At 26.8% G+C, this 15,170-nt stretch overlaps 1 protein-coding gene across 1 annotated transcript in view; it reads right to left on the bottom strand.

The window, feature by feature from the left end:
• Positions 1 to 1,230: 1,230 nt before the first annotated feature.
• The window catches only part of LOC107452142 (ER degradation-enhancing alpha-mannosidase-like protein 1), a 31,360-nt gene continuing 17,420 nt past the window's right edge, over positions 1,231 to 15,170 (bottom strand). Inside the window, exons 7-13 of the mRNA XM_016068455.3 lie at positions 14,185 to 14,276; positions 12,203 to 12,285; positions 10,214 to 10,334; positions 9,075 to 9,319; positions 8,021 to 8,117; positions 3,683 to 3,874; positions 1,231 to 1,531 (exon numbers count right to left, since the gene is read on the bottom strand). Of these exons, the coding sequence (XP_015923941.1) occupies positions 1,439 to 1,531; positions 3,683 to 3,874; positions 8,021 to 8,117; positions 9,075 to 9,319; positions 10,214 to 10,334; positions 12,203 to 12,285; positions 14,185 to 14,276 (923 nt within the window). The 3' untranslated portion in view covers positions 1,231 to 1,438. The remainder of the gene's footprint in view (positions 1,532 to 3,682; positions 3,875 to 8,020; positions 8,118 to 9,074; positions 9,320 to 10,213; positions 10,335 to 12,202; positions 12,286 to 14,184; positions 14,277 to 15,170) is intronic.

Consider the following 15,170-nt stretch of genomic DNA (forward strand, 5'->3'; position numbering starts at 1 on the left):
GAATTAAAATTCATTTTTAATTAAAATTCATTCAGCTTTCAATTTTATATATTATCATTACAAAAAAAGTAATCCACGCCTATTATTATAGTATAATAATAGGCGGAGAAAATAAATTAGAGAAACATATATTTAGAGCATTTTCTTAAGCTATAAAAAATTTTGACCAATAACTACAGTTGGTTAGCAGAAAATTATTTTCAATTGAATGGAAATATTTTAATTTGCTTCAATAATGTGTTGTTCTCAATTTCATCCATACAAAGTTTCAAAATGCTCGTGAGGTTGCAACAAAAATTGAGGGCATTATGATTCAGAACAATTAATATACAGAAAAAAATTAAGTTCTTTATTAAAATTAAATTTCTCAGGAACTATTCAACTGTTTTTGAGCAAATTTTTCATTTTGCCATGAAAATAACATTCTTAAAAAATGATGTAAGAAATTGCATACCTTACAATTGAAAAAAATTTCTACAATTATTAAATAAAATAATAAAAAATATTAAATTTTTTTTGTTTTGTTGCATGGATTAACTTTTTGGATAAACAAATTTTATAAATGTGTGCAAAAATTTTATATAATTCCCTTAAGTTCTCGAGATATGGTGAAATACGCAAAAAATAAAATTAAGGGGTCAAAACTTTGGACCATTCTCCTGACCAAACTATTTTGACCATATTTCCTAAATTATGGCTACTCCCTATATTTCAGAGGTCAAAAATCAGAATACATCAAAAAATAGGTATGCTTATTCAAAGTAAGTACGTTTTTTTGTCTGATTTTGTAACTTAAAATATGGTCTGCACTAGTTATCATATTTAAGATCACCCCCTGGAGCCATCAAGATTGATTTCTAGAACGGAAAGATCCGATTATTAGAACAAAAATTATTCTAAGTGCTTCATTTTTTTTTCTTTTTGTACTGCACTCTAGTGCTGCAGTCAAATGAAAAAATCTTGCTATATTTTACTGATTGTCTGGCCACATGTCAGGTAACAGAAAGTGAAAATGAAATGTTCCATGTGGGTAAAACATGTACAATCAAATATTTAAAGTGTAAATTTAAAAATAATTACTTCAAGCACAGTTTGAAAATAACTTTTTAAAAAACTGTTTAAAATTTAAGTATTTGATGAAGTAATTAAATACAATAATCATTTTATTATACATTGAACAATTAACTCAACAATAAACTCAAAACTTTCATAAATAAAAAAACAAAATAGTCAGATTGAGCATAAAATTTTATTTGAAGAAAATATATTTTAACAGTGTATATTTCAAAATAAATTAAGTTTAAAAATATCTTTACAGTATTCAAAATAACAAGTGATTTTCTTTAACACTTTAGTACAAAACATAAACATCTCTTTTTACAATTTACAAATGAGTATTTTTCTCTTTGTACACAAAATAATTTATTATAAAAATAAATCAACTATCGAGACCTAAAGCTCGACTAATTTGAAGCATGTATTTTGGCTTAAGTGGTAACAGGTACTGTCGTTCATCAGGTATCCTTTCACACTGTAATATAAAGAAATTATAAGAGTTCCAAAAAACAAACAGAAAGTACCTGGAAAAGAAGCATCCAAAACTATGGCCAGTGTCAGATACTGCAGTGTTGCGGAGGTTCGATCCGGCAGACACATTAAATTCCAACCCAGTAGCCACCCAAAAAGCCTTAACACAATAACACTTGCCTCAGGTACAGATTACTCCCATCCAACCAATTTTGTTTTCGGAGGTGTATAAGCCATTCTAAGTTTTTGGGAACATAGCTAACTTGCTGACAGTTATGCAAAGTGGTTTCATCAGTAGTTAAGATCTTTTTGCCTGAAATGGTACTTCTTTTCTCATCAACTAGAACTTTACGTTGTGCTTAAGCAGCTGCTGATTTTAATTATGTACAGGCTGTACCTTTTTGGTTCATTTTATAAATGATTTTAGATTTATGTAATTTTCTTGAGACTTATTATATAATTTATCTTTAACGAGTCTTCATGATTAGAAGAAATACAGTTGCATGACTAAACTTATAGACTTCAGTAAAATACCATGAAATAACCTTTTAAAATAATACCATGCAAACTAATTGAATGCATCCGTCCTTGACCATTAACTTAGTGGGGTTTCAAACTTTTTGCATTTTGAAGGGCACAATACTTAGAGATAAACTATGTGACTTGGGACAATTCCTCCCAAGAAGAATTTTATTTCATTTCATTTTATAACTGGCGTTGAACAGCTGACCCAATTCTGAGTTTACAACTATCAGTGTTCAACTCCATAGCCTTGTAATTTTGAACAAAACCCAGAAGACAAAGGAACTCTTGGATTAAGCATTGGGGCAAATTAGCCTTTGTGGAAGAAATTTTTAATGAACTAACCCACACTTGTATTGCATGGCAAAGGGATATTAAACCATGATTCACCTACCACTAAGGATATTTTACGTTAGCACTGTGGTCGGAATGAGCCGGGAATAAATTCGTATCCACCAGCCGTCGATTCGAACCTTGGCCACCTCATTAGGAAGTGAATGCTCTATCCCGAGTCACTATAACTCCCACAATAAGAATTAACAGATTTATGTCCAGTTAAAATTATTTCCATGTAAATATTTTCTTGCTCAATTTGTTTCTATAATATTTTATGAGACATTGAATTACATCAGACACCTCTCCTGGTGCCTTTCTTGGCCAAAAAGTTTAATATTTAAGAACTACCCATTAGAATATAGCAAATTATTTCATGGTTTATAAATCTGTTCAAATGTAATTGGCAAAAAACCTGATTCACAGTTTTCCTTATCAGAAAATTATCAATCTTATTTCAGAGCCTTTCATATTCAAATACATATGTTCAGATGAAACTGAGCAGGCACAATTTTGGAAACATCTGGTCATGGACAATTTCAGTTACTTCAAAATATGCATACATGGAACAGCATTGCTAAATCCTCACCAATGAAACCTGTGGAATTGGTTAATTGCCTTTTAAGTCATCCCTTACTAATATACGTACAAAATGGAGGAAAGAGCTAAAAATTGACTCATACTTAAGAAGGGGCAAGAGACCACCCAAAATTATTGTGTGGGCCACAAGTGACCCCTGCTGTAGATACCAATTACTAAAGGATCAAATCTTAGATAAAGATTTTTAGATTAATCTTAGATTTAAGATTATTCGCTTTGTTTAAGTAACAATAATTAGAATATATGCTAATTTAAGAAACATAATAAGATAAATATGCGAAATACAGAATATGTTAGAAGCAGGGCTTGACTTATAAGGCCAAAGAGGTCTTCTAGAGGCCTAGGGACCTAACAAATATGTAATCCCCTAAATGTTACAAATATTTTTGAAAGTGGGATTTTTTTTTTTTAAATCATCAATTAGTCATCATCAGTTTATATTTCAAATACAAAAGTTACTAAAATATGGGTCATTTTCAAACTTTAAAAAAAAAAGAGTAAATAAGGAGTGGTATAAATAAAAAAAATTAAAATAGTCCGAAATTTTGATTTTAATACAGAATTTGAAAACTTTTCATAATCTAAACTAAAATCAGTAGCTATTACAGAAAATCAGTATTAGTTATCACAGATAATCAGTATTAGTATCAGCCATCCATGGAAAATATTTTACTGCCAAGATGGCATGTAATATACTTACATTTGACTGTGTATTGTTGTTCTTTACAGAAGGTGGAATATCAGGAATTAATTCAACTTGGATCTCAGTATGCTCTTTAGTAAAATCCCATGGTTTCTGCCTTGTTTGATGATGTAGAGGAAATATGTGTCCTTCAGTAGTAAAAAGATAATGACTGGCCATTTTGTTCACTGGATTATCAACATCAAATAGCTAAAATAATATCACAAATGGTAAGTATGATTTCATTTCTTTTTAATTTTTAGTTAGCAATAAATATATAGTAAATAAATATAAATCATAAAGTAAAATTTAAATAAAACCATTGTTTATTTATTTTTATTGCCAAATTAATTAGCAATGAGTCGTAATTTTTTTTATAATGCATTTCATTCCTTATGTCTAGTTTTTGTTTCTTTATATTAATTACTTTTGAAATCAAATGGTATATTTATTTTAAGAGATGTTTGAATTAATCAAAACTATTTACTTTGTGAATTAAACTCTTAGTTTAAAATTCAGTTTTAAGATTATGCTTATTATTTTATACTGGCTAAATCTATTTATTTTAAGATTAAGCTTATTAGCCAGTATAAAATATTCGATTGCCAATGATGAGCTAAAAATTTTAATGCCTTGTTTTACATAATAGATCCTTTATTAACGTATGGAAATTTAAATAGAGTTGTAATGAGGAAATTCAGGTGTGGTTGAAGTTATAATGAAGATGAAAACTGGATCATAATTACTAAAACTCTTATTTAGTAGTATTTGTAGAGCTCAATATACAAATAATAAATTTTATCCATAAGACTTTATGTCAAATAAATTTTATATAATAATATTAATAAGGACAGGCCATTAGAGATAAATCCCCCATGACCTGCCTAATCAAAAGCCAAATTAAAAAATAATTGAATTGTTCCCAACAGACAGTTAGAATAATGAGAAGAGATCCATGGTTGGTGATTTATCAAAAAATAACATAGCCAAAAATAAAGCCAACCCCCCATAATCAATATTATAGGTATAGGACTCAATAATTTAAAAAATAATTTTAAATATAAGCATAAATCAAACAAAAAAGCCAAAAATAACTGGATGACTAGTAATATCTTGATTTTAATTCGAAGAAATGAAAAACTATTTTAAAAAAAACAGAAAATATCCATGGGATATTATTTACAAAACAGCATACAACACTATAGTTTCTGAGCTTAAGAACTTAATTAAAACAGCAAAATCAGAATATTTCAAAATCAAATTTTTAAATTGTGATTCAAATAAACAAAAATGGGATCTTGTAAATAGTATTATTGGTAATCAGAGCAAATCACCTACTTTACCTGATATTTTAAACGACTATGAATCTTCTGATCAATTCAATAAATCATTTGCAAATGCCTACAGTACCTCAAACCCAAATTTAAACAGTTTGCAAATATATATTTCACCAAGTTTAACCTCGTTTGTTTTCCTAGAATTGAATGATTGTGAAGTACTTCACTTAATAAATTCTCTTTCTAATAAAAACTCCTTTGACTATGACGGTATTAATGTAAAATTAATTAAACTATTTGCTCTCAATAATATAAATTTTATAACTAATTTCATCAATACCTCAATCAAGTCATCCATATTTCCAACTTCTTTAAAAAGAGCAACCATAACTCCTATTTTTAAAACCGGCGATAAAAATTGCCTATCAAACTATAGACCAATTTCAATATTACCTGTTTTTTCCAAAATCATTGAAAAAGCTCTAGCTGATAAAATGTACAATTATTTAAAACATACAAATTTTTTCTCTGTTAATCAACATGGATTTATTAAAGGCAAAAGTACAGAAAAAGCTCTTTTGGAATTTTCAAAATTTATTCATAATAGTATTGCCGAAAATAAGACAACAGTAGCTATATTTCTTGATATATCAAAAGCTTTCGATAATGTCAATCACAATCTTTTAATTAAAAAATTAGAATTTGCTGGTTTCAGAGGAATTATGTTAAATTGGTTTGTTTCATATCTTTCAAACAGAGAACATAGAGTTAAAATCCGAAGTAATTTTAGTAATTATATTTTTTCAAACCGTGGTGTTCCTCAAGGATCTATTCTAGGACCCTTATTGTTTATTATATTCATCAATGACTTTTGTCAACTCAAACTTTTTGGTAAGATAATAACGTATGCTGATGATTCCGTAATTTTGTATTCTTGCACTGATTTAAATCAACTAATTTTTCAAATTGAATCTGATTTACGCATAATTTCAAAATGGTTTACAATAAATGACTTAAATTTAAATCTAAATAAAACTAAATATATTTATTTCAGTTTAAGAAAATCAGAATTTAACTTAAATTTAAAATTTCACTCTCTCTCCTGCAAAAGTACTAATGAAAATTGTCAATGCTATATTCTACAATCTGTAAACAATATCAAATATTTAGGACTATATATCGATTCTAATTTAAAATGGAAAACACATATTAACAATTTAGTTAAAAAATTGCGTTTCGTTTTAGTTAAATTTTATCACCTTAAGAATAAAATTCATTTTAATTTTGTGAAAGCACTCTATTACTCCTGGTTTTATTCTTTAATTAATTATGGTGCAATAATATATGGCGGTGAATATAAAACTAATTTACTTCCTTTAATCTCAGTTCAGAATAAATGCTTCAAGATTATTAATTCTCTAAATATAAATAATTCAAGTGTAACTACTACCAATATATATACAAGAATTAACCTATTACCATTTCGCCATAATGTATTTTTTCGTATTTTACTCTATTTACACAACAATAAATTAATATGCAAATTAAAAACTAATGTGTCTGAAAGGAGACCAACTGAAATGTATGAGATTCCCTTCTTTACAAAAGAAATTTCACGAAAACAGTTTTTTTACTTAGCACCTAAATTATATAATAAATTACCATTTCAGTTGCAAAACATCAAAATATATTCTTCTTTTAAGCGTGCTTTATTTCAATTTGTGATGAACATTGACGATTTAGATCTCTATTTTTCACTTTAAAGGAAGCATTTGATTTTTTATACCAGTCTTGTGCCAATCCAAATTAATTTCTTATGTTACCTTTGTTATTTTTTTCTATAGTTTCATGCATTTTTTTTTCTATTATTACAGTATTCAACAATATATGACGTCTTATGATTAGCAAAATAATTTATGATTGTAATAACCCCCTTTTTTTTTCTTTTTTTTTAAATTTCTATTTTAAATTTATTGTATTACTTTTCTTTGTCACCTGGACAGGATTTTCCTTTTGACGACGAATATATATTCTTTGTATTTATGTGTTTTTGTTCCCAATAAAGTTATATATATTTGTTTAAAAAAAAAAATACCTTGGCGATCGCGAATTGCCAACAAGACTGTGATAAGTAAGTGTGGAGTTATAAACAGATTTTTTTTCGATTAGACTCGACAGTGAATTAATGAGTTCACATTCGTATTGAAATAAAAAGTTAGCCGTTACATTGATCAATAAGAAAATAATAAAATATTTAATGTTCGCTTTAAATAAAAATTAACTAATTGAATTATTTAATTATAATTCAATTAAAAATTATTAAAAAAAATAAGTTTAAGTAATTAAAGAAATTTTAAAAGCTAGGAAATATGTAGTGCCTATAGTGCAATCACAAGAACACATAAAAGTAGTAAAAAATTTTGGGTTGGAATACTTTATACTTCAGATTTCATATGCCAAACAAGAAAAAACACCTTGATCATTTAGGCAATCATCCCACTGTTTTACTAATTTGAATATACTCATTTGGTAAAACTATATGAACTATATTTAAAATTATATGAAATATATAGCACTTTTAACCATAAACATATATTAGTTTATTAATTAAACATATTAAATCGGATCATAGTTTAAACATTCTGAGTGTATTTTGTAAAAAGAGTTTTAGATAATTTAATAAGTTTATATTAATAAGTTTATATTAATAAGTTTCAGTACTAATAATTTAATAAGTAATAACAAATTAATAATTTAATAATAATTCATACTAGTTAATTAAATAAGTTTTAAATACTAATACTAATATTTGCTATTTACATTACTTTTTTCTATGTTGAACCAAAAATTCAGTGTTGTTTGAAATTTTAATAACAATGTTCAAATAAATAATCCTTTTTAAAAATTTTATTTAAAAACTAATTCTTAGAATATAATCAGCATTAGAAATTTGAAGGGTAATAGAATATTTTAATAATACCATTTTTTAAAAAAAAATTAAGATAGTCAGTCAAAAACATAATAGTTGTAAAAATATTAAAGATCAATAATTCTAAAAATATTAATCAAATATTCTTACTAAATATAAATATTTGCAGGTCTCACTTAAAAAGAAACTTTCCATTCTATCTTCCAGAGTTTTATCTTGTACATTGTGGATAGTAGCATAGCCGCACCTATATTAACATACATTAAGAAATGGAAAACATTTAAACAAATAAATAAACGAATTGTAATTAAATTGGAAGTACTTAACAATAACGAGAAACCAATCAATTGTTTGAAAATGTGCTCCCCAAAAAACCCTTTCAGAATTATTTTTTATTTAGCAATGGAATTTTCCTCAAGCAAGTTTGTTAATTATATCACAGGATAAAGATAACACACAAGTGACCACTGTTTCCCTATGTTTAAGTAATTTAGAACATATTTTTTTCTTAATTTTTAAAATAAATTTTTCCAGGCTAATTCAAGTTCAATGCCAAAATGCCATGAATGAAAAACATGAGCAAATTAGGATTAGAATTGTTTGTTTGTAAATGTTGCACTGGGGCTACACCAATAAGCTTTTGATTTTAGAATCGGAAAACAAATCCTGTAAAAGAAAGGCAGTCTGTAAAAGAATAGTGAATTTAAGCTTTGAAATATTATTTTAAACTTATGTAAACTTATGTATTTCAAAGTTATGTTATTTTAAACTTATTTAAGGAAATGTTTTCAACCATTTCTTCACATAGCTAAATAAGCTAGAAAAATTTTATATCCTTATTAAGTAATTTGAGCAAAAAAAATTTATTTTTAAAAGCAATATATCAGTTTTTTGTTTAATGAATACTAAAATAATAAGATTTAATATTTTAATTGACGAAGAAATGTTTACGATGAAATTTTAAGGTTTTTAAAACATGAACAAAATATGGCCTAATAATAATTCACAAAAAAATTAACTTTTTAAAATTGATATTCATCAAGAGACTTTACTTTCAACTTCTAAATTTTGAACTTCTGAACTTTGCAACGTTATACGTACGAGGATATATTGTTGGATATGTACAATTTTAGTGCATGAATAACTTCTAAACATTTTTAAATACAGTCCTTAAATTAGTTTTAAATATTTTAAAAATACTTACTTAGCTTTTGAGTATTTGTTTAAACTTTCAATAATTTCTTGTCCCACATGAAAATAGAATGGATTTTTAGTAGCTTGGTATAGTAAATAAGTAGATTCAATAAGTTCTGGTCGTAGAGGATAAAAAGCTAAATCTGGACTTATTTTCTGCCAATTGAACCTTTCAGGTAATGCACCAAATCTTCTCCAAATAGAATAATACAGAGCATGAGCACAAATAGCCTCTTCTATATCACCAGTGAGGACCTAGTAATATTTTCGAGGTATTTCAAAAATTCATAAATTTAAAATTGAAACAATATTGAAAATGAAATTAAAAATTAAATTTTTCTATAAATACAGTAAAATCTTGAAAATAAACATGAAACTTTGTTATATGCTTCATACTTTTCAAAAAGTTTTGTATACAGCATACATTCCTTATTTAAATTTGATTACTTTATTAATTGAGAAGATTAAATACTGAAACAGAATTAGAAATGAATTTCAAAGTTAACTTTTTCCTTAAATACAGAAGAATCTTGAAAATAAGCATGAATCATTTAATGTTTTGAGTTATTGGAAGAGTTTTTACTGAATGTAAATATGATATTAAAACCCAAAACATGCAATGATGGAGAAATGTAATGTGAAAATAGTAGTGTTAGTGATTTATTTATGTTATTTCTTTTTAAAATGTAGAGAAAAAATTAAAAAATTTATTTACTCAAAATTTATTTCCTTTTAATCAAGCTTCTTTCATTTATTTAATTATTATAAAAGAATCACTGTCAAATCTGGCAACATTTGACACTAGTTAGTGGTTTCCAAGTGATTGTTTGCAAAAATTACTAATTAAACCACTCTCTTTTTATAAAAGGGTTTTTAAATTATAGAAAATATTTAACCTAAACATTAATTTAGCTTGTTAAAAAATGAAACACAACTTGGTTTCAATAATCTAGAAATCGGTTAGTTATTATTTCTAATTATTATTATTATTAAATCGGTATTATTATCGGCATATTATAATAGACAACATTTTTTGCAATCATACAAATGGCAATTATGTCAGATTTTATAGGCTATTGAAATTGCAGAAAAAATAACACTTCTTGACAGATTTTTATCTTTTTCAAGATGACATTTGGATTCACTTACTTGAACACCAGCAAAAGCAGCCTGTAAAGAATCTATCCAAAGTGTGAGAGTGCTACCATCAATCATATTTACATTAACGTACATGGGATGCCCTCCAAATCCATGATTGCAATGAGGTCGACTAGTAACAATAAAAAAATACTTGTAAATAAATATAACACATTTCAGAGAAATATTCGTTCTCAATTGAATAAAAATAGTTGCATTCTTTTAATTTTCATTAAAGCAAAGAATTTATAAAAACCTATCAAATACGACATATTCTTAACTACCCTGGAAGAGGTGGGGGAAAAAAGATAATCCAAAAGCATCTATATTATAAAATTTGTACACATTAAAGAAATTGATTACATGTAAAGTTAATAAATATTTAGATATGATAATTTCCATTTTGTCCCATAAAGTTAAGAGTGAATAGCAAATAGTTTGATTATCAAGCAAACATGTTCATTCTGTTATCAAATATGCTAATAATTTCATAATTCTATTTTTTTTTTCATTAGAATATGAATATTTACATATGTTACCAGGTAAACAATGATTATTGCACAAATATATTCTTTCCATTAATCAGATGCTATAAGCAACAAAATCAAATCATTATTAAATCTATATTCCTTTTTAATTTATAGAAATTTTCCAAAATTTAATTTTTTTTAATAATACATCAAGCCTAGATAATTCTTAAATTCCATAACCCACATATGGATAATTGAGAGTGCATTGTAAGGTAATTTGTTATTGAAATTGATAAATTTCTTAAATTTTTTTTTATTATTATTTTCAAAAAAATTTTTTAAACTTATCATTCGCAATTTTTTTCTTCTTTTTTTTTCTCCTTAGAATATCTGTAGAAATTTAGAAAGACCTGCAGGTAAACAGTTTTCATGAACAGTTTTATTTTATATCATTATTTTTGTGCAACTACTATAAAAAATTTAGTAAAGCTGAAACAAAAGTAAGAAGCATAAAATGTAGTTATTTCAAAATATAAATAAAGAAAATAATGACTGAAAAAAATAAATTGTAAGTAATATTGGCATTCATTTTCTTAGAATAATATCTTAGAAATTATCTTGAAAAAGAGGGACCTTTTTTAGTGAAATTTCAAAGTAGTTCAGTAATCTTGTACAATGTCCTGCCATGATGTTTTGATCAATGATTAGCAATAGAAAAAATATAAATATATATAAGAAATTCATTTGAAAATATTGAAAAACCATGTAATAAATAACTCCATTTGGTATATTCTGCACTTATTGCATATTTTCTGTAACACATTTTATAACATATAGCATAACCCCTGTAAGTTAAGTTACTTAAATCTGCAGTGTACATAATATACTCCTCAATAATCTACTTATAAATAAGTTGACCGTGAAGTCCAGCTTAAATCCTAATCTGTTGTAAATAAGGGTTTGAATGGTGAAAAATGTGCAGAACAATATTATCAATTTCATAGAACAACTTCAAATAAATCCAAAAAATTTCTCTCAAAGAATATCTCAGATATTGAAATATTAGATAATAATAGGTAAATATTAGATATACAGTACAGAACCCGTTATCCGGAAATCAGAAAACCGGAAAACCAAAAAACCGGAACGAAATTCGATAAATTTTCTTGCTATTTAAAAAAAAAAAATATTTTTTTTTCCTCATAAGATTTTGGGATTTTTTTTTTAAAAATATGTTTACCTTACCATCATTTTATAAATAATCATTAGTGTATTACTTCATCGTTTTTTCTTCTTTTTAAGATTACTTCCAAAAACTTTTTTTTTTTAGTTGGGTTTAACAATAAAAAAAACGGCTTTTTGTAGCGACTCAGAAAACCGGAAAAATCAGTTATCCGGAATAGCGATGGTCCCGATCGTTCCGGATAATCGGTTCCCTACTGTATTAGATAATAGAAACATTACAGAATAGAAATATTAGATGATGATGATTAATATAGATTTTGAAAATATTGGGTAAAAAGAAACTTACCCTTTTCTCATATAACGTTTAATAGTGTAATAAGTTTCATTGAACATTCTGTAATCTTCTTTTTCTCCAAATAGGATATATGACTGTAAAATAAGATATCCTCATAAGCACACTATGATTTTATCTGATCATTAGTACAAGATGCACATTTTCAAAAACTACTTTCGTGGAAGAGGCAGGGTCAGAAGATTCTTTTTTGGAAACAGGATTAAAAATCAATTTAATAGGTAAGTTTTGAAGTAATTGAAATGTTAATTTATAGTTGTAAACTTCAGGTATAAAAGGCAAGCACAAACAAACAAAATATGCAATTTTGTCCTTTTAACTCTTGTATATACCAACTTTGTCATTTAGTAGGTTTTGACTTGTTAATGGAGTTTTTACAAGAGTGGGACAGATTCCTGCCGTCCGTCAGTATTCTCTGTAACTGCAATCTAATGGATATATTATTGGTTTCAACTTCATAAAGGAGTTTTTACTGGAATTCAAGAGATTACTGTTATCAATACTCCCTATTACATACTTAACAAGAAATGGATCTTAATTTTATATTAATTTACAATTTTTATTTTGTGTGTGATGCGCTAGTTTTTAATCTACCATTGAAACATCATGCCTACCTCTACTGCTGCAAGATGTTTGATGCAGAAGTTACCTATCATTATGATTAGCCACAGTTGAATGTTATACATTGATATTAAAGAGTTTTTTTAAAATTAATTATTGGATTATATTGGATTTTTTAAAAAAGAAAATCTTGTTGGTCAAGAGAATTATAAAGTTTAAGGCAAAGAGTATAAAAAGGAGCTCTCCAAATCATTTCAAGCTCTCCAAGTATGAATTGAATGTGAGAAAATGCTCAGAACGGGATGCTATACCAGAAAAACAACTGCCAGATAATTCTTTCATTCCATCTCCAAAAAAAATTACATGGTTGATACAAACAAATTCTCAAGAAATATCTTGATAGTGCAGTGTTGGTAATAAATGTTTTGTTTCTGCCAAAATGTAGCAGACTAGACATAAATAAAATCTAATGAAATTCCTCCTAACCCCAATTCCGAGGGTCAAAACACATTGGAATGATCATTGATTTAAACCGCTGACTTCTAGAAGGTGGTCGGGAAAAAAGTAGGGTACAAACTCCCTTTATACACAAGCCACATCAACTCTTGGGAGACCAAATTACATTATGTTTATGGAAGCTAGCCTTCCTTCTCCATGTATATTCTTTGGTTAAAGTTCTCTGATTTCAAGACCGGCAACATGATAATGACAATGTTGTTAGCATTGTATTGTGCACCAGCTGCTTTTACTTCCCAGACAAGCTAGTACCCATAGATTTAAAGTTGGGTGAGCTGTAAGCTGCCACTGATGACAGAATCCTAGCCCTTCATGGCAACAACTCAGTAGTTTAACCAGTGTGCCATTACAACCATCATTTACAGGCAATAAAAAAAAATTGTACAAGCAATAAAAAATATAAAATTGCAAAAATTATTTGAAGACCTTAAAAGCAATATTAATCGACATCATAAAACTTTTAATGGTATGCAATATTAAACAAAATTATGTATATAGCAATTTTATTATAAAAAAAAGAAAATAGAAATCAAAATTTTTTTTAAAAATGGTTTTAAATAGTACTAATTCTTAATTAATAAATCTCTTATAAGTAAAGGGAAATTAGTTTTAATATAAATATTAAATTTCAATTGAAGTATGAAATTTTTATGGTATTTTTTATATAAACTGAGACAACAATTTTTTCTAATTGTTTAAAAGAAGGCTTTTTGTACTTTGAGGAAGGATCCCACAGTAAATTTTGTTCAGCCTTGGTCATAAATGTTTCATAATAAAGTCTTTGAAAATTGTCAAAATTTAGAGTAGAGATAGAGTGGATAAAAATCTTGCCCATGCAGTGCCATAATAATAGTAACAAAAAGCTACATAAAATATTAAATTAATGATAAGTTATATACTTTCAATAGGTATTCATAAAATGAATCCAAGCCAGCTCCAACACCACTCATTTGTCCTATCCATTCTCCAGATTGAACATCAACAACATTACCTAAAATTGAAGATCGCAAGCTAAATAAAGTACAGTCGTCCCCATTTAATTGCATATCGGATAATCAAATAACCCGCTTATATGAATAAAATTTAATGGAACCAAATAATTTTATATGAAACTAAGGTTAAACTTCCCCGTTTAAACAGATATTTGTTGTTTTTTGTCCCTGCCTAATTGGATAAAGAAGGGATATGGAAATGAAAAAAAAATTATTATTTCTGAGAAATGTTTCACCAGCTAAAATGGAATTTCCATTTTCAGTTAAGATAAGGATACAATAGGTGGTCACTTTAATAGGGACTTCCCGTTCATTAAATAAATCTTGTTGCCAGTTATACATTGAAGAAAACGAAGAGGGTTTTACCCCTCTTTAACTTATTTCATTCACACATCATTTAGAATTTAAAAAAGGTACAGAGTGATTTGTTTTGTGGTGAAGCTTTGTGATCCCCTCCTGGTACGCTATTAGCATTGACAAGAAAAAGTTTCAAAAGCCTAACACACTAGTTTACAGTGTGTCTTTCTCTTAAGTAGAATAACCATTGCTTAATCCAGTGAATACTCTGAGTTGGCTGCAAGTTCAGCTCAAAAAGTTTCGATTTGAATTAATCAAGTAAAGAAAATGAACTTTGGAAACAAAAAATTCCAAACTAAAATAGTGCATTAATTTGGAATTAATTTCTCCAATTTTGAGGATTAGAAAAAAATAAATAAGTGAAAATAAAAAATCTGAATGTATTTTAAAGGAATACACAAGTCATTAAAGTCTTAGTAGAAACTGAAAGAGAAAATCTAATTTTGATAAATTGACGAATTAAAAGGGTATAAAAACAGTCTTCAATTATAGATTTTTTTGGAAGGGATCAAATAATATTTTAGTACCTATATTAT

This window comes from Parasteatoda tepidariorum, chromosome 4, assembly GCF_043381705.1.
Source record: "Parasteatoda tepidariorum isolate YZ-2023 chromosome 4, CAS_Ptep_4.0, whole genome shotgun sequence".
In the NCBI taxonomy this organism is placed as follows: Eukaryota; Metazoa; Arthropoda; class Arachnida; order Araneae; family Theridiidae; genus Parasteatoda; species Parasteatoda tepidariorum.